The sequence below is a fragment of the Strongylocentrotus purpuratus genome, unplaced genomic scaffold (genome assembly GCF_000002235.5).
Source record: "Strongylocentrotus purpuratus isolate Spur 01 unplaced genomic scaffold, Spur_5.0 spur5_scaffold_18, whole genome shotgun sequence".
Taxonomy (NCBI): domain Eukaryota; kingdom Metazoa; phylum Echinodermata; class Echinoidea; order Camarodonta; family Strongylocentrotidae; genus Strongylocentrotus; species Strongylocentrotus purpuratus.
In genome coordinates, this window is record NW_022145603.1 from 28,755,445 (window position 1) to 28,777,107 (window position 21,663).

General features: G+C 34.9%; 1 protein-coding gene and 1 long non-coding RNA gene across 2 annotated transcripts; both read right to left on the minus strand.

The window, feature by feature from the left end:
- On the minus strand, positions 1-10,565 carry LOC100890960 (G-protein coupled receptor GRL101). The gene is made up of 6 exons (XM_030989676.1): positions 10,500-10,565; positions 9,014-9,085; positions 4,983-5,054; positions 3,361-3,432; positions 2,451-2,522; positions 1-1,497 (listed from the first exon to the last, which is right to left on the minus strand). Coding segments are annotated over exons 5-6 (1,125 nt in total). The 5' UTR covers positions 2,453-2,522; positions 3,361-3,432; positions 4,983-5,054; positions 9,014-9,085; positions 10,500-10,565; the 3' UTR covers positions 1-374.
- A 5,885-nt stretch (positions 10,566-16,450) lies between these two features.
- On the minus strand, positions 16,451-19,621 carry LOC115925340. The gene is made up of 3 exons (XR_004064638.1): positions 19,553-19,621; positions 17,931-18,002; positions 16,451-16,517 (listed from the first exon to the last, which is right to left on the minus strand). It is a non-coding gene; the product is annotated as an uncharacterized LOC115925340 (long non-coding RNA).
- Positions 19,622-21,663: the final 2,042 nt, after the last annotated feature.

Sequence of the window (21,663 nt, forward strand, 5' to 3'; positions counted from 1 at the left end):
ACCTTATTGCCGATGTGGGATATAAAACAAATATTAACCTCCTTTACTCGGGCAATGGATACAAACTATCATCGCCTCGGTGATCTCGGGGCTACCATCTTCCCTCGCCTTGCGGCTCGGGAAGATAGTAGCCCCGAGATCACCTCGGCGATGATAGTTTGCACCATTACCCTCGTAGTCGATTAATATTTGCTTAATAGCACCTCGTAGGAAACATAGTATTTATCAATATACAAAGTTTGGACATCATGTTAATAACAATATTTTAAAAGATAAGCAAATAATAATAACAATTGTCAAGTGATGGGTAAACTCCACTACCTTACACGCGAGAGATTGGATCTTCGGTCGGTAACCGTTGGCAGGAGGCTGATTTACACTGCGTTGGTTTGCACTTCTGGTAAGTTCGCTTGGTTGTCTTTGCTCTTTCTCTTCTTCTTCTTCTTTCTGTCATCGATGTACATGATGAAGGTATAGAGGAAGGGATTGATGGATGAGTTGATGGGGACGATGAGGATTACTGTCCAGGCGTAGAGGGAAGGATCGAGGGTGACGGCGCCAGTTTGGGAAAGGATGCCCATGATGATTATTGGCATCCAACAGGCGAAGTCGGTAGCAACGAGCAGTGCCATACGAAAGGCCAATTTGGTCTCTTGCTTATTAGATTGGCTGTTGCGGACTTTAGCGGAAGACCGACTGGCCTTGATGAAGATCAGGATGTAACAGACCAAGATGAAAGCGAAGGAAACCAAATTTAATCCGATGAAGATTATAATGGAGAATAACCATGGAGGTCTAAAACTTTTGTTAGTGTTCTCGTAAATAACTTGAAGCTCATTAGACAAATCTCTGCTGATAACCAGCATTCCTGTGTCCTGTGGATCAACATGGAGCGGGAGACCAAGGCACACGTCGGAAAGTCCGTAGATATCTGGTATGTAGGATGTAACAATCACAAGACCTAGACTTAACACTATGGTAAATGACCAGGCTAACCCGACGAGAATCAAGGAACCCTTGTGTTGAATCTTAAGCTTCCCGAAGGGGAACACGATGCTAATGAACCTATCAACGGTGATCAAGGTCAAGGTAAAAACCGATGCCTCACTCGAGAGAAACCCGAGGAAACCTGCGAATCGACACATGTGGGAATCCCGCCATTGAGGAGCACTGAGATAGAACTCACCACCGTAGTAAACATCAGCAGAGGTTATGATGATCATGTACAGTCCCATCAGAATATCAGCCATTGCTAAGCTACCAATCATGGTGTTCTGAACCTTAGATGTGTGCTCCTTCCTATCCCGTAGCCGAACAAAGAGAACGACCCCGTTACCGCCCAAAGCCAACAACCCCATGAACCATCCTGCAATCCTCAAGGCCAAGTTCGGAAAGAGCCTGCTACAGGTTTCCAATGGACCCGTCGGTGATGTCCTAGCGCAGGTGACGTTCACGTTGTCCTTTAGAAGACAACACAGACGATTATCAGATGTAGACCTGGATGATAAGAGAAAAGGGTAGTAAAATAGTGGTAGAAGGGGCCTGGGGGCTCAAGTTCCTCCCCTGAAGATTATAAAAGGATTTTAGCGAAGCACTTGTAGAAAAAGAACGCACGAACCACAAACCCCCCCCCCCCCCCCGCTTCCATTAATATTCTAGAAGTTCACCTGAGTTGTCTTGATTACATATTGCAGACTCCTAACGCAGAGTCCCTTATTATTTTCTGTGATTGGAAATGAAATGTACATAATTAAGGGTACGTTTATGCTCAGCTTTTTCTGGCCAGAATGAGGCATCTGTTACGCGTTTAGTTCAAAACACGGTTGCGTCCTTTCTCATTTTTGTAGAATCACCGAAAAAAAAACTGCGATCGTAATCACCGATCGTAAACTCACAAAAAGGTGCGTTTACGATCGGCGATTCTGGGGAAGCATAAACGCACAATCATTTGTAAACGCGTTTAAATGGGTTCAACGCACTGACCTCAAGTGGGTCGACGTAGCATGCGCATTGCAGGTTTGCGAATCAAGCTGCAAGGCCACCCAGCCAGAATTGCCTAGAGGAGCCAGAGAAGTAAGCATAAACAGTACACCATAGAAACTGCGATTACGATGAGCGTTTACGATGAGCGTTTCAAATCGCTCATTCTGCCTTCAAAACTAAGCATAAACGTACCCTAAGTCCTACGTCACCTATGCTTAGCGTTTCAGAGATCTAATTGATGTCTAATTCAAATAAATGATTGTATACCTCGCTACAATGACCATTCACATGAAGCATAGCAACGATAGTTAGAGTTGTGAGGCAAAATATTTCTTTTAATTTATATATTTAGACTTTTTGCATTTCGGTTTACCCGATGCAAATGTCATCGGGTTGTAGTCATCAGCTCCAGAAAGGAAGGAAAGCAAATAACAACAATAAGAACTGAAATCAGAAAGTTTCCTTACATTTTTTCTATTGATGTGAGACCAGCAAGTGCGTTACGATCGATAGCTACCAATTCAGAATCATGGAAGAACCTGGTTCCAGAGAGAATAAAACAAGAACTTGTAATAGGGCATAATTTGCATACTTCTACACAGTAAATTTTAGAGTTTCAACCAACTTCAACCAGATTCAACCAATTTTTTTTCTGAAAATAGTGCTTGTAAACTGCTAGCAGCAGCGTATCTACAAACGCTTACTTATATTGACCAATTTCACAACGGATAAACTATGCATTATCTAACGGTAAAAGACATAACTGTTTGCTAACAAGCGGATAAACTCATTGTTTAACAATAAGTGCTAATTTACCTGCGTTTTAAGTGGTTGAATACCAACACCTTAACATGTGTGTGTTAGTGCATCTGTTTGGATTTTTGGAACAAAAACATGTTAGTAAACAGACGCTGATTTTGTTACAGTGTACTACTAATACCACTACTTCTACTGCGAATAATTTTGTTTACCCATGGGAGAAACATCAGGAACGATAATGTCCACCCTGAAGGCCCTGTATTAATTTTAACCCCATCGATTGCCAGGTAACCATTTATATCTGGATGGAGTGTGGCAAACGTGGATTAATGTCTCGCCAATGTACATTAGACTTGAGCTGAGATTCGCACTCTCAATCACTGGATTGAGAGTCAAGTGATTGAGCAACTAAACCAAGGCACCTCCAACTGTAATGTGGTAGTAGAGCCTATATTTTAGTTGCGATCGGTATTAATACTGCTCCTCATAATGGATCGTAATTTATTACTATCCAAATACTGTCTGGTGCTCGTTTCATACGCCTGGGTAAATATTGCTAAAATCCCTTGTCCACGGATGTAAACATCAAGCAAAGTAAATGATATTGAAATTACATACAGATATTTGAGAGACGCCAGTGATTCAAACGTAAATCCTTCGATACTCTGAATATTGTTGTTCGTCAAATCCCTGTAGAAAAGAAAGGAAAAAGCGAACATCTTAGGGAGTGGATATCTTAAATGTCGGGTGACATCCAAATATAAGTTGATGTGCAGGGCTGTTTACAACTCCCTTTTTTTTCTTCTTCAAACATCTTAATATATTTCATAGATTTAAACAAAACTTTTTAAAGCAATTTTTTTTAAGACCTGCTTTGCTCCACCCTTAAAAAATGCTCCAGATCTTATTCATCTTGTGACATCATCTGTCAATCATAAGTGAGCTTACAAGAGGCAGTGGTATGTAACTTCCCCTAGCTCAGCACATATTCACAAAAGAATTGCATTCTTTCATACAATACCTCCACATAACCTTTCTTTTCCTGTTGATGCTACAGCAACTCCTATTTTGGTATTTTATAGTCTATTGTAAACAAGTGGTCAGCTCTGGTGAAGCTTCATACCACTGTCTCTTGTTAGCTTACTAATGATTGAAAAATGATTTCACAAGATGAATGAGATATCGAGCATTTTCTAACAAGTGGAGCTTAGCAGGTCTGAGAAAATAACTTTAGCAAATATTTAAAAATGTAAGAAATATTTAGATGTTTGAATAAACAAATATGAATTGTATGCAGCCCTGCATATCAACACAAATTAACTTATATTGGGATGCCACCCGACCTTTGATCGATTGACTATACGATCTGCATACTAATTATACAAATCAACTTTTCATCAACCCATGTTAGCTCAATCGGTCAACACAGCGTAATACTAATATAATCTTGGAGTCTACTTGAGAAATTTTAACTAATGATGTCCAATTAAGAAACTGACATAAACGCAATAATAATATTTTGAATAAGCGAACTGTATGAAAAATGAATAGAACTACTAAAAAATAATAAATCTACATAAAGAACACGTAAAATCCCCCTACCCTCCCCCTTTAACAACAACAAAAATCTATATAAAGTTGAAGTGTTGCTGTTAATTGACCTTGTAATGTTTTACCTTTTCCATTTACATTGCTATTAATCTTTATACTGTTAATATATTTTGACTTTGCAATATTAAGTCTATTATAAGGATAGAGATACGACCATATACGAGATTAGTAGATCCCTAATTATTTTGTTGTTTTGTTGTTGTTTGCTTTTGTTGTTTTTGTTTTCACCATATTATTAATCTCGTTAAAATTTAGTATTGTAAAAAAAGTATTATTAATTGTCATCCCATGCTCACTGTCTCCCACGAGGTTGTATTTGGAATAGGATCACATTGTCTCGGTCACCTCGTTGGGAGGAGTATGTAAACATAAAACATATTTATACATATTGTTTTACTATCATGTTGTAATTTTGTCTTTCTTTATTCCTTTTTATTTGAAAATAAAATAAAAGAAGAAAAATCATTTTATTGAGAATGAGAATGATTCTATTTGTTTGGATTTTAATCAATAACATTTGAATTGAACTGAATTTGATTAGTTATATACTAACATCTTAAAAATGGTTTGCGACACGGGGGGGGGGGGGGCAATGGCTTAGACTTTCCCCCGAATTGTGTTGCACTTACAGAAATTCAAGAGAACGGAGTCCAGAAAATACCCCACGCCTTAATTGCTGAATGGAATTCGGTGACAAATTTCTGGGAAACACAAGAATATGCGATGTTAAGGCGTAATGCAGTTTAAAGTCGGAACATGTGAAACATTAACTCGCTTCAGTATCTGGAAAACTTGTATCTATTTAGCCCAATAAACAGAACACCAAAAAGTAACCTCTTTTGGGAGTGTATTTTAAGTGATTTTAAAGTATAGTGCCTTTTGAACTAGATTTAAACGTTATCGACACGTGCCTTCATTTAAACAAAAAGGTACTCCTGTTCACGTTTTCATCTAACCTAAAAACCACCAGTTTATCACGCGACTGGAGCAACGTGATTCCACTTACCTCTGTAAATCAAGTGTTTATGACCAAATAACCACTTGACCAAGCAACGAGTTTTTTGTCAGTTAACCGATGGTGGCGATAAATACGTAATTATTTGGTCTTGTAAGCACCTTTATTGATTGGTTTCACAGGTTATCCAAGGTTGATGGTAATAATCACGTTACTTACACCGGCTAATCGTCTTATTGTTCTGTCCGTGAATCTCTGGTTATATTCAACTAGTAATTCTGAGGTGTCTTACACACCTCTTTAAAAGGTTTCAAAGTTACCATAAATTTCTTGGTTATGATCACGTGGCTCAAGCTGATTACTAATCTAAGCTGTGAAAACGTGATATGTAGGTGTGAAAATTAGTATTATTAAGTGTTTTAAAACACCTTTTTAAATGGTAGTCACAGTTGCCATAAGTTCCGCGGTGATGATCTCGTGACTCAAACGGATTATTGATCTAAAGCTTGTCATACGTGACTTTTAGGTGTGAAAAATTAGTCATTATTAGGTGTCTTAAAACACCTATTTAAATGGTTTCAAAGTTACCATAACTTTCTTGGTGATGATCACGTAGTTAAAACTGATTACTAATCTAAGCTGTGAATCCGTGATATTTAGGTGTGAAAAATTAGTCATTATTAGGTGTATTAAAACACCTATTTAAATGGAAGTCAAAGTTGCCATAAGTTCCGCGGAGATGATCTCGTGACTCAAACGGATTATTAATATAAGCTGGGCATACGTGACTTTTAGGTGTGAAAAATAAGTCATGATTGGGTGTCTTAAAACACCTATTTAAATCGTAGTCAAAGTTGCCAGCAGTTCCGCGGTGATGATCGCGTGACTCAAACGGATTATTAATATAAGCTGGGTATTCCGTGTTTTCCATGTGTGAAAATGAGTTATTCTTGGGTGTCTTGATGGTTTCACAGTTACCATTTAAGTTCCGTGGTGATAATCCCGTGACTGTTGGCATATTTCTTTGTTCACAAGTTGATAACTGACTGTTGGCATATTTTCATTGCACCAGTTGATAACTGGAGTGTGCATATTTCCAGTTGCACCAGTTGATGACTGAGCGTTGGCATATTTTGAGTTGACCCAGCTGACACCAATTCATTTGCATATTGAATATAGGGTGCGTGCAGATCTATGTTTTTTAAACAATTTATCTGAATTTACAGCATATTTCTTAATTACTGATGATTTAGTTATATGCAATTCATTTCGAAAATACTACAAATATAAATTACCAGTTATTAGGACATTTCGCTACTTCGTATAAATAGTTAAACATGAATAAGGGAAACATTAACTGTGAACTAAAATAATTTCAATAAAGTACAAGTATACGAGTTTTTTTCTCCATTAATTCAATTATGTAAGTCTACTTATTACCAATGCCCTTACATTGGAAATACAGACGTACCAGTATTGAAGTATTGTTGCTGTTCAACTGGTTGGAAGTTTTACCAAATGGTTCTAATGGCTCAGCTAGACCAGTTGAATTATAACTGGCCTGGATCAACTGGATCATTTAGCCCATTTCAATTTCCAGGGTTACCAGTTGGCATTAAATGGTTCATCAACTGGACCAGTTGCAACTAGCTTTCTCTTCTGGGATGTTTGCAACCCCCCACCCCCCCCCCTCCACCCAACCCCCTCTAATCCCAAACTGCTTCCGGCGCGCCTTGACGTAATTATGGAAGATCCAAGACACGATGTTCAGAAACGGGATGAGAACGTCATTATTTTGGTTCATTTATTGTGTAACATTTGCGTAATTATTGGGTTGAACGCGGGTTACAGTAACATACTTCCTCTTCGACGTAAATTTCACGTGAATGAAGAACATGATTCATCCCAAGTCAGCCTCGTAATATTCACGTGAATTTCACGCAGATATTTTGACTAAAACTATCACTAACGCTTCACGTGTTTCTGTGACACGATAAATTCGTGTATGAAGATGTAATTTCATAACCAAACAAACACGGGAGTATTAGGTTTACAAACCATGGTCTCCAAGGTAGGGATAATCACGTTATTATAATGGTGATATTGCAGTGACAATTGCGTGATTTAGTGTACGTGTGTTTTAAGTTACCTAATGCAAAAAACGTATTAACACATTTACGTAAATGTCCGGTGTTTGAAGAACGTAACTCTCCTCAAGTCGATACCTTGATATTGACGTGATTTTCACGTGATTTTGTTTATTGGGAGGATATAAAACTTTCTTGAAGTTATCGACCATAGCATATTGACAGATATATTTGTGACAAGATTTTTTCATTATATCAAAAGAAATATATATGTACGAGATCATTTCGTATTCTATCCGATGAATTAATATGTAAATATCTGCAAGGATTGCTAGACAGGTGATATACGCTCCCCTATGGTAGGACACTTTCTTTCCAAATGCTCATCATTTAACCTAGATGCAGCTTGTTTGTGGACTGTACTACACACAGTCATCGTACGTTTAACACGTGTTTAATAAAGATTACCTTTGTTAAATTGACGTCCCAGGATGGCATCTTAATGATTTTCTATTTGTTTAATATTTCATCTAAGATTGGAAACATTGCACAGCAGCTTAGCATTGCTAGTATCTTATTATTCGTCATCTAACATTAACAACAAAAATCATTCGTCTCAGTGTACTTAGAAATATCATACATATCCGCTATTGGTTTCAATTACATTCCGTTCCCTTATTGAAATATCGGAATGTACGTATTAATGGAACTTTGTAAATATATCATAATTCTCTTAATCAGTTTTAACATGCATGCATGTACAAGAGAAGTAATAGGCTGTAAAATGGTTAAAATGTTTGAATGAATTGCAATTTACAATATCAGAAGGGTCTCCAGAGGTGAAAATGCTGCCACTTGAATCTAGCTGATGTCGTTTGAAATGAACTCCCCGATTATAATGATAACACAACAATAAACAATATATTGAAATATCATCAATTATTTAGGATTAATGATTTGCGATGATGCGTACACAAATTGTCTGGTTCATCTTCCCTAAATCACAAGGCTAAGCCGACATCCCAAGGCTTTAAACCGACCAATTATTTTGCCATCGGGGGTAAGGTAAAAGTATGTTCGGTCTGTAGTCAGCCTGGTGTCGGCCTTGCCGGCGTGACTAAGGTATAATTTTTGATTTAAAATTGAATGGTCGTAAAAAAAGGTTAAGCAGGATGAATTTTAGTCAGAGTAGAATAAACGGAATGTAAGTCAAGTTGAATTACCTATGACATCAAATCACTTCAACTTCGAACAAAGCCATGAATATTGAACTATTAACATAATTATAATAGATGGGAGCAATTTAGAAACGCATTACTTGACAACATTTGACAAAGATTTAAAAAAATCAGTCTCCAACGCATAGTGTAATTCTGTTTTGTTTCTGTGATCAAAATGTATTTCAAAAATGGAATCATCTTTGCATACATCAATGAATGCTGTGTCGAGGAGACCTCTGGCAAGCCCTTTTTTGTTTAGTTTTCAGGAGAAACTTTTGTTGTATAAAGTTGTTATTAAATCGATATGCAGGTCTTTTGCATGGTCACGTGGTCAAATGAACCATTAAAAGAATTGCATTCGGTAAACACGTAGAAAAGCAAAAAGAAATTTTACTCACAAATAGTTTAAATTCTGCAGACCATCAAAAACTCCAACCTCAATGTCTCCAATGTTGTTGTCGGAAAGATACCTGATCGGGATAATGATATCAGATAAAACACAATCGCAAAGAATTTCAAGAATCAATCAATTTCTATAATGAGACACCTGTTCAAACATTAGAATGATGTATTACATAATGTGAACATGATTCTAAAGGCAATGCGTATGAAATTGGAAGGGTCCTCAGTCGATTTCCTGGACGTCTTGGCGACCGTTTGTATTAGTTTCTGGTACTGCAATTTATCACAATATACGGAGATAAGCATTCCACATTGTCTAAATCCATGAATAATATATAGGTCTATAAGGCCTGTCAGGAAAATGATCGAAAAAAGTAGTTACAGTAATCAACATTTGCTATGATATCTGTATTTTTTTTTTTTAATTCGTAACTTGCGATAAATGTAAAATGTTAGTAAAACCAATTTTCATTGGGCAATAAATATGAAATTGAAATTGAAATTAAAATTTCCCCTGAAATATCAAATATTTTTCTGGAGCATTTCTTCTATGACGATTTTCTTTAAGACTACGTAAGAATATAAAATATTATTCAGAATTTGATTTAGCCTTTAGCCGTATTGATCATAGCATATTAAGAGACATGATTATTTATGACAGGTTTTTCTCCTCGTATCAAAACAAATATGTAAGAGATCATTTCTTAGTTTACCCGGTGAATTATAGTGTTAATATCTGCAAGGATTGCTAGAAAGCTGCCATATGCTTCCCTGTGCTAGCCCACTGCCTACGGGAACCGGGTGGCTACTGTATTAAGCCTATAGGTATGAATGAATTCAGTAGTAAATAGGGTTAAGACCCTTCCAGCCCAAATGCTCATAATTTAACCTAGATGCAGCTTGTTTGTGGACTGTAGTATGAATATACACACAGTCATCGTACGTTTTACACGTGTGAAGAGAAGGTTACTTTCGTTAAAGTTACGTCCCAGGATTGTATCTTCACGGTTTTTGCTTTTTCATGTGTTTAGTATTTCACTTGAGATTGGAAACATTGCACAACAGCTTAGCATTAATAATAGTATCGTATTTTTCGTCATCTAACATCAAATAATTTTTTTATTTTTTATAAATTTGTTAAAGGCTTACCCAAAAATTAACATGTCCTTTAAATTAAGTTATAGGAAGTTGCAAGGAATTTATTCGTCTCAGAGTACTTAGAAATATCATACATATCCGCTATTGGTTTCAATTAAAATGCGTTACCTTATTGGAATATCGAAATGAACATATTAATGGTCCTTTGTGAATATCATAAACTTAGGCCTCTGGCAAGCCCTTTTTATTTTTTAAAGAGAAACTTTTGTTTCAAAAATTATTTATTAAATCGATATACAGGTCTCTTGCATGGTCACGTGGTCAGATGAACCATTTAATTGCATTCGGTAAACACGTAGAAAAGCAAAAAGATATTTTACTCACAAATAGTTTAAATTCTGCAGACCATCAAAAACTCCAACCTCAATGTCTCCAATGTTGTTGTAGGAAAGATCCCTGATCGGGATAATGATATCAGATAAAACACAATTGCAAAGAATTTCAAGAATCAATCAATTTCTATAATGAGACACCTGTTCAAACATTAGAATGATGTATTACATAATGTGAACATGATTCTAAAGGCAATGCGTATGAAATTGGAAGGGTCCTCAGTCGATTTCCTGGACGTCTTGGCGACCGTTTGTATTAGTTTCTGGCATTGCAATTTATCACAATATACGGAGATAAGCATTTCACATTGTCTAAATCCATGAATAATATATAGGTCTATAAAGCCTGTCAGGAAAATGATCGAAAAAAGTAGTTACAGTAATCAACATTTGCTATGATATCTGTATTTTTTTTTTTTTAATTCGTAACTTGCGATAAATGTAAAATGTTAGTAAAACCAATTTTCATTGGGCAATAAATATGAAATTGAAATTGAAATTAAAATTTCCCCTGAAATATCAAATATTTTTCTGGAGCATTTCTTCTATGACGATTTTCTTTAAGATTACGTAAGAATATAAAACATTATTCAGAATTTGATTTAGCCTTTAGCCGTATTGATCATAGCATATTAAGAGACATGATTATTTTTGACAGGTTTTTCTCCTCGTATCAAAACAAATATGTAAGAGATCATTTCTTAGTTTACCCGGTGAATTATAGTGTTAATATCTGCAAGGATTGCTAGAAAGCTGCCATATGCTTCCCTGTGCTAGCCCACTGCCTACGGGAACCGGGTGGCTACTGTATTAAGCCTATAGGTATGAATGAATTCAGTAGTAAATAGGGTTAAGACCCTTCCAGCCCAAATGCTCATAATTTAACCTAGATGCAGCTTGTTTCAAGACTGTAGTATGAATATACACACAGTCATCGTACGTTTTACACGTGTGAAGAGAAGGTTACTTTCGTTAAAGTTACGTCCCAGGATTGTATCTTCACGGTTTTTGCTTTTTCATGTGTTTAGTATTTCACTTGAGATTGGAAACATTGCACAACAGCTTAGCATTAATAATAGTATCGTATTTTTCGTCATCTAACATCAAATAATTTTTTTAATTTTTATAAATTTGTTAAAGGCTTACCCAAAAATTAACATGTCCTTTAAATTAAGTTATAGGAAGTTGCAAGGAATTTATTCGTCTCAGAGTACTTAGAAATATCATACATATCCGCTATTGGTTTCAATTAAAATGCGTTACCTTATTGGAATATCGAAATGAACATATTAATGGTCCTTTGTGAATATCATAAACTTAGGCCTCTGGCAAGCCCTTTTTATTTTTTAAAGAGAAACTTTTGTTTCAAAAATTATTTATTAAATCGATATACAGGTCTCTTGCATGGTCACGTGGTCAGATGAACCATTTAATTGCATTCGGTAAACACGTAGAAAAGCAAAAAGAAATTTAACTCACAAATAGTATAAATTCTGCAGACCATCAAAAACTCCAACCTCAATGTCTCCAATGTTGTTGTCGGAAAGACCCCTGATCGGGATAATGATATCAGATAAAACACAATCGCAAAGAATTTCAAGAATCAATCAATTTCTATAATGAGACACCTGTTCAAACATTAGAATGATGTATTACATAATGTGAACATGATTCTAAAGGCAATGCGTATGAAATTGGAAGGGTCCTCAGTCGATTTCCTGGACGTCTTGGCGACCGTTTGTATTAGTTTCTGGCATTGCAATTTATCACAATATACGGAGATAAGCATTTCACATTGTCTAAATCCATGAATAATATATAGGTCTATAAAGCCTGTCAGGAAAATGATCGAAAAAAGTAGTTACAGTAATCAACATTTGCTATGATATCTGTATTTTTTTTTTTAATTCGTAACTTGCGATAAATGTAAAATGTTAGTAAAACCAATTTTCATTGGGCAATAAATATGAAATTGAAATTGAAATTAAAATTTCCCCTGAAATATCAAATATTTTTCTGGAGCATTTCTTCTATGACGATTTTCTTTAAGATTACGTAAGAATATAAAATGTTATTCAGAATTTGATTTAGCCTTTAGCCGTATTGATCATAGCATATTAAGAGACATGATTATTTTTGACAGGTTTTTCTCCTCGTATCAAAACAAATATGTAAGAGATCATTTCTTAGTTTACCCGGTGAATTATAGTGTTAATATCTGCAAGGATTGCTAGAAAGCTGCCATATGCTTCCCTGTGCTAGCCCACTGCCTACGGGAACCGGATGGCTACTGTATTAAGCCTATTGGTATGAATGAATTCAGTAGTCAATAGGGTTAAGACCCTTCCAGCCCAAATGCTCATAATTTAACCTAGATGCAGCTTGTTTGTGGACTGTAGTATGAATATACACACAGTCATCGTACGTTTTACACGTGTGAAGAGAAGGTTACTTTCGTTAAAGTTACGTCCCAGGATTGTATCTTCACGGTTTTTGCTTTTTCATGTGTTTAGTATTTCACTTGAGATTGGAAACATTGCACAACAGCTTAGCATTAATAATAGTATCGTATTTTTCGTCATCTAACATCAAATAATTTTTTTATTTTTTATAAATTTGTTAAAGGCTTACCCAAAAATTAACATGTCCTTTAAATTAAGTTATAGGAAGTTGCAAGGAATTTATTCGTCTCAGAGTACTTAGAAATATCATACATATCCGCTATTGGTTTCAATTAAAATGCGTTACCTTATTGGAATATCGAAATGAACATATTAATGGTCCTTTGTGAATATCATAAACTTAGGCCTCTGGCAAGCCCTTTTTATTTTTTAAAGAGAAACTTTTGTTTCAAAAATTATTTATTAAATCGATATACAGGTCTCTTGCATGGTCACGTGGTCAGATGAACCATTTAATTGCATTCGGTAAACACGTAGAAAAGCAAAAAGAAATTTTACTCACAAAAGGTTTAAATTCTGCAGACCATCAAAAACTCCAACCTCAATGTCTCCAATGTTGTTGTCGGAAAGATACCTGATCGGGATAATGATATCAGATAAAACACAATCGCAAAGAATTTCAAGAATCAATCACTTTCTATAATGAGACACCTGTTCAAACATTAGAATGATGTATTACATAATGTGAACATGATTCTAAAGGCAATGCATATGAAATTGGAAGGGTCCTCAGTCGATTTCCTGGACGTCTTGGCGACCGTTTTTATTAGTTTCTGGCATTGCAATTTATCACAATATACGGAGATAAGCATTCCACATTGTCAAAATCCATGAATAATATATAGGTCTATAAAGCCTGTCAGGAAAATGGTCGAAAAAAGTAGTTACAGTAATCTACATTTGCTATGATATCTGTATTTATTTTTTTATAAATTCGTAACTTGCGATAGAGGTAAAATTTAAGTAAAACCAATTTTCATTGGGCAATAAATATGAAATTGAAATTGAAATTAAAATTTCCCCTGAAATATCAAATATTTTTCTGGAGCATTTCTTCTATGACGATTTTCTTTAAGATTACGTAAGAATATAAAACATTATTCAGAATTTGATTTAGCCTTTAGCCGTATTGATCATAGCATATTAAGAGACATGATTATTTTTGACAGGTTTTTCTCCTCGTATCAAAACAAATATGTAAGAGATCATTTCTTAGTTTACCCGGTGAATTATAGTGTTAATATCTGCAAGGATTGCTAGAAAGCTGCCATATGCTTCCCTGTGCTAGCCCACTGCCTACGGGAACCGGGTGGCTACTGTATTAAGCCTATAGGTATGAATGAATTCAGTAGTAAATAGGGTTAAGACCCTTCCAGCCCAAATGCTCATAATTTAACCTAGATGCAGCTTGTTTGTGGACTGTAGTATGAATATACACACAGTCATCGTACGTTTTACACGTGTGAAGAGAAGGTTACTTTCGGTAAAGTTACGTCCCAGGATTGTATCTTCACGGTTTTTGCTTTTTCATGTGTTTAGTATTTCACTTGAGATTGGAAACATTGCACAACAGCTTAGCATTAATAATAGTATCGTATTTTTCGTCATCTAACATCAAAAATTTTTTTATTTTTTATAAATTTGTTAAAGGCTTACCCAAAAATTAACATGTCCTTTAAATTAAGTTATAGGAAGTTGCAAGGAATTTATTCGTCTCAGAGTACTTAGAAATATCATACATATCCGCTATTGGTTTCAATTAAAATGCGTTACCTTATTGGAATATCGAAATGAACATATTAATGGTCCTTTGTGAATATCATAAACTTAGGCCTCTGGCAAGCCCTTTTTATTTTTTAAAGAGAAACTTTTGTTTCAAAAATTATTTATTAAATCGATATACAGGTCTCTTGCATGGTCACGTGGTCAGATGAACCATTTAGTTGCATTCGGTAAACACGTATAAAAGCAAAAAGAAATTTTACTCACAAAAAAAATAAATTCTGCAGACCATCAAAAACTCCAACCTCAATGTCTCCAATGTTGTTGTCGGAAAGATTTCTGATCGGGATAATGATATCAGATAAAACACAATCGCAAAGAATTTCAAGAATCAATCACTTTCTATAATGAGACACCTGTTCAAACATTAGAATGATGTATTACATAATGTGAACATGATTCTAAAGGCAATGCATATGAAATTGGAAGGGTCCTCAGTCGATTTCCTGGACGTCTTGGCGACCGTTTTTATTAGTTTCTGGCATTGCAATTTATCACAATATACGGAGATAAGCATTCCACATTGTCAAAATCCATGAATAATATATAGGTCTATAAAGCCTGTCAGGAAAATGGTCGAAAAAAGTAGTTACAGTAATCTACATTTGCTATGATATCTGTATTTATTTTTTATAAATTCGTAACTTGCGATAGAGGTAAAATGTAAGTAAAACCAATTTTCATTGGGCAATAAATATGAAATTGAAATTGAAATTAAAATTTCCCCTGAAATATCAAATATTTTTCTGGAGCATTTCTTCTATGACGATTTTCTTTAAGATTACGTAAGAATATAAAACATTATTCAGAATTTGATTTAGCCTTTAGCCGTATTGATCATAGCATATTAAGAGACATGATTATTTTTGACAGGTTTTTCTCCTCGTATCAAAACAAATATGTAAGAGATCATTTCTTAGTTTACCCGGTGAATTATAGTGTTAATATCTGCAAGGATTGCTAGAAAGCTGCCATATGCTTCCCTGTGCTAGCCCACTGCCTACGGGAACCGGGTGGCTACTGTATTAAGCCTATAGGTATGAATGAATTCAGTAGTAAATAGGGTTAAGACCCTTCCAGCCCAAATGCTCATAATTTAACCTAGATGCAGCTTGTTTCAAGACTGTAGTATGAATATACACACAGTCATCGTACGTTTTACACGTGTGAAGAGAAGGTTACTTTCGTTAAAGTTACGTCCCAGGATTGTATCTTCACGGTTTTTGCTTTTTCATGTGTTTAGTATTTCACTTGAGATTGGAAACATTGCACAACAGCTTAGCATTAATAATAGTATCGTATTTTTCGTCATCTAACATCAAATAATTTTTTTAATTTTTATAAATTTGTTAAAGGCTTACCCAAAAATTAACATGTCCTTTAAATTAAGTTATAGGAAGTTGCAAGGAATTTATTCGTCTCAGAGTACTTAGAAATATCATACATATCCGCTATTGGTTTCAATTAAAATGCGTTACCTTATTGGAATATCGAAATGAACATATTAATGGTCCTTTGTGAATATCATAAACTTAGGCCTCTGGCAAGCCCTTTTTATTTTTTAAAGAGAAACTTTTGTTTCAAAAATTATTTATTAAATCGATATACAGGTCTCTTGCATGGTCACGTGGTCAGATGAACCATTTAATTGCATTCGGTAAACACGTAGAAAAGCAAAAAGAAATTTAACTCACAAATAGTATAAATTCTGCAGACCATCAAAAACTCCAACCTCAATGTCTCCAATGTTGTTGTCGGAAAGACCCCTGATCGGGATAATGATATCAGATAAAACACAATCGCAAAGAATTTCAAGAATCAATCAATTTCTATAATGAGACACCTGTTCAAACATTAGAATGATGTATTACATAATGTGAACATGATTCTAAAGGCAATGCGTATGAAATTGGAAGGGTCCTCAGTCGATTTCCTGGACGTCTTGGCGACCGTTTGTATTAGTTTCTGGCATTGCAATTTATCACAATATACGGAGATAAGCATTTCACATTGTCTAAATCCATGAATAATATATAGGTCTATAAAGCCTGTCAGGAAAATGATCGAAAAAAGTAGTTACAGTAATCAACATTTGCTATGATATCTGTATTTTTTTTTTTAATTCGTAACTTGCGATAAATGTAAAATGTTAGTAAAACCAATTTTCATTGGGCAATAAATATGAAATTGAAATTGAAATTAAAATTTCCCCTGAAATATCAAATATTTTTCTGGAGCATTTCTTCTATGACGATTTTCTTTAAGATTACGTAAGAATATAAAATGTTATTCAGAATTTGATTTAGCCTTTAGCCGTATTGATCATAGCATATTAAGAGACATGATTATTTTTGACAGGTTTTTCTCCTCGTATCAAAACAAATATGTAAGAGATCATTTCTTAGTTTACCCGGTGAATTAAAGTGTTAATATCTGCAAGGATTGCTAGAAAGCTGCCATATGCTTCCCTGTGCTAGCCCACTGCCTACGGGAACCGGGTGGCTACTGTATTAAGCCTATTGGTATGAATGAATTCAGTAGTCAATAGGGTTAAGACCCTTCCAGCCCAAATGCTCATAATTTAACCTAGATGCAGCTTGTTTGTTGACTGTAGTATGAATATACACACAGTCATCGTACGTTTTACACGTGTGAAGAGAAGGTTACTTTCGTTAAAGTTGCGTCCCAGGATTGTATCTTCACGGTTTTTGCTTTTTCATGTGTTTAGTATTTCACTTGAGATTGGAAACATTGCACAACAGCTTAGCATTAATAATAGTATCGTATTTTTCGTCATCTAACATCAAATAATTTTTTTATTTTTTATAAATTTGTTAAAGGCTTACCCAAAAATTAACATGTCCTTTAAATTAAGTTATAGGAAGTTGCAAGGAATTTATTCGTCTCAGAGTACTTAGAAATATCATACATATCCGCTATTGGTTTTAATTAAAATGCGTTACCTTATTGGAATATCGAAATGAACATATTAATGGTCCTTTGTGAATATCATAAACTTAGGCCTCTGGCAAGCCCTTTTTATTTTTTAAAGAGAAACTTTTGTTTCAAAAATTATTTATTAAATCGATATACAGGTCTCTTGCATGGTCACGTGGTCAGATGAACCATTTAATTGCATTCGGTAAACACGTAGAAAAGCAAAAAGATATTTTACTCACAAAAAAAATAAATTCTGCAGACCATCAAAAACTCCAACCTCAATGTCTCCAATGTTGTTGTCGGAAAGACCCCTGATCGGGATAATGATATCAGATAAAACACAATCGCAAAGAATTTCAAGAATCAATCACTTTCTATAATGAGACACCTGTTCAAACATTAGAATGATGTATTACATAATGTGAACATGATTCTAAAGGCAATGCATATGAAATTGGAAGGGTCCTCAGTCGATTTCCTGGACGTCTTGGCGACCGTTTTTATTAGTTTCTGGCATTGCAATTTATCACAATATACGGAGATAAGCATTCCACATTGTCAAAATCCATGAATAATATATAGGTCTATAAAGCCTGTCAGGAAAATGGTCGAAAAAAGTAGTTACAGTAATCTACATTTGCTATGATATCTGTATTTATTTTTTATAAATTCGTAACTTGCGATAGAGGTAAAATGTAAGTAAAACCAATTTTCATTGGGCAATAAATATGAAATTGAAATTAAAATTTCCCCTGAAATATCAAATATATTTCTGGAGCATTTCTTATATGACGCTTTTCTTTAAGATTACGTAAGAATATAAAATATTATTCAGAATTTGATTTAGCCTTTAGCCGTATTGACCATAGCATATTGAGAGACATGATTATTTTTGACAGGTTTTTCTCCTTGTATCAAAACAAATATGTAAGAGATCATTTCTTAGTTTACCCGGTGAATTAAAGTGTTAATATATGCAAGGATTGCTAGAAAGCTGCCATACGCTTCCCTGTGCTAGCCCATTGCCTACGGGAACCGAGTGGCTACTGTATTAAGCCTATTGGTATGAATTAATTCAGAAGTCAATGGGGTTAAGAACCTTCCACCCTAAATGCTCATAATTTAACCTAGATGCAGCTTGTTTGTGGACTGTAGTATGAATATACACACAGTCCTCGTACGTTTTATACGTGTGAGGAGAAGGTTACCTTTGTTAAATTGACGTCCCAGAATGGTATCTTCATGATTTTCTATTTATCATTTGATTAATATTTCACTTGAGATTGGAAACATTGCTCAGCAGCTTAGCATTAATAGTATCAAATTACTTTTCATCTAACATAATATATGTATATATATATATATATATTTTTTTTTAAAGGGCTCATCAAATACTTCCCATGTCCTTTGAATTAAGCTATAGGAAGTGGCAAGGAATTTATTCGTCTCAGTGTACTTGGACAAGTCATATGCATCCGCTATTGGCATTAATCACATTGCGTTATCTTATTGAAATATTGAAATGAACGTATTAATTAAACATTGTGAATATCATATTATTAGGCCTCTGGCAAGCAAATGTCGCGGAGCAAAAGTCGCGGAGCAATTGTCGCGTTTTGCGGAGTAAATGTCGGCGGAGAAATCGTCGGCGGAGCATGTGTCATGGAACCATTAATGGTCCTTTGTGAATATCATAAACTAAGGCCTCTGGCAAGCCCCTTTTATTTTTTGAAGAGAAACTTTTGTTTCAAAAATTATTTATTAAATCGATATACAGGTCTCTTGCATGGTCACGTGGTCAGATGAACCATTTAATTGCATTCGGTAAACACGTAGAAAAGCAAAAAGAAATTGTACTCACAAATAGTTTAAATTCTGCAGACCATCAAAAACTCCAACCTCAATGTCTCCAATGTTGTTGTCTGAAAGATGCCTGATCGGTTTAATGATATCAGATTAATCACAATAGCGAAGACTTTTGAAAAATCAATCACTTTCTCTAATGAGACACCTGTTCAAACATTACAATGACGTATTACATAATTTGACCATGATTTATTAAGGCAATGCAAATTAAATTTTGGAGGGTCCTGAGTTGATTTCCTGATTTATTAGTTTCTGGCACTGCAATTTGTCACAATATACGGAGATAAGCATTCCAAATTGTCTAAATCCATGAATAATATATAGGTCTATAAAGCCTGTCAGGCAAATGATCGAAAAAAAGTAGTTACAGTAATCTACATTTGCTATGATTTCTGTATTTATTTTTTATAAATTCGTAACTTGCGATAAATGTAAAATGTTAGTAAAACCAATTTTCATTGGGCAATAAATATGAAATTGAAATTGAAATTAAAATTTCCCCTGAAATATCAAATATTTTTCTGGAGCATTTCTTCTATGACGATTTTCTTTAAGATTACGTAAGAATATAAAATGTTATTCAGAATTTGATTTAGCCTTTAGCCGTATTGATCATAGCATATTAAGAGACATGATTATTTTTGACAGGTTTTTCTCCTCGTATCAAAACAAATATGTAAGAGATCATTTCTTAGTTTACCCGGTGAATTATAGTGTTAATATCTGCAAGGATTGCTAGAAAGCTGCCATATGCTTCCCTGTGCTAGCCCATTGCCTACGGGAACCGGGTGGCTACTGTATTAAGCCTATGGTATGAATGCATTCAGTAGTCAATGGGGTTAAGACCCTTCCACCGCAAATGCTCATAATTTAACCTAGATGCAGCTTGTTTGTGGACTGTAGTATGAATATACACACAGTCATCGTACGTTTTACACGTGTGAAGAGAAGGTTACCTTCGTTACGTCCCGGGATTGTATCTTCACGGTTTTTGCTTTTCATTTGTTTAATATTTCACTTGAGATTGGAAACATTGCACAACATGATTTCTAAAAGCAATGCATATGAAATTTGAAAGGTCCTTAGTTTATTTCCTGAACGTCTTGGCGCCCGTTTTATTAGTTACTGGCACTGCAATTAATCATAATAGACGGAGAAAAGCATATCACATTGTCTAAATACATGAATAATTATTTTATAGATCTGTAAAGCCTGTTATGAACAAATGAAACGGATCAATAGTAAAACAAATTATTAATGTTTGAAATATGAAATAACTACATCTGTGCGAATTTCAGATTACAATATGATACAAGTTCGATTTTCCTTCAAGGCTGGAATTAAAGCGATACGGAACTGATAAACTTTCTGCCCTACCGTACTGCTTATTGCATCCATATCACATCGATAACGCAACAATAAGTCTCATATTGAAACGTATTCAATTATCTAGAATTAATATGATGTGATGATGCGAAATTTTAGGTTAGGTTTATCTAGAAGTCTAAGACATAAGTCACACTGCCAAACCGACTCCACCCTGTCGATCGTCCTGCGAAACCGACATCCAAAGGCTCTAAAACGACCAACTATTTTGCCATCGGGGGTAAGGTAATAGTATTGTTCGGTCTGTAGTCAGTTTGGTGTCGGCCTTGCCGGCGTGACTAGGGTATAGTATTTGATTTAAAATTGAATGGTCGTAAAAAAAGGTTAAGCAGGATAAATTGTAGTCAGAGTAGAATAAACGGAATGTAAGTCAAGTTGAATTACTTATAACATCAAATGATTTCAACTTCAAACAGAGCCATGAATATTGAACTACACTGTCGCTCATATAGTTGGAATATTTGTGGTTTACCCCAATTTATGGAATTATTTTAAAAATAATTTAAAAATTATAGATCTAGATAAAAGTATACATTCTCAGATTGTATTCAATAATAATTTGAAAGTGTGTGTTTTGCGTGACTGCTAAAGCATGTGTATGCTACTATGCTTATCAACTAGGGGACCTACGCCCTTAAGTCATAAATGACAGTAATGAGGATTAATGCCCCACGAAAGGGCACTAATATAGCACATCGACACGGTTTTGATCGTGGGGCC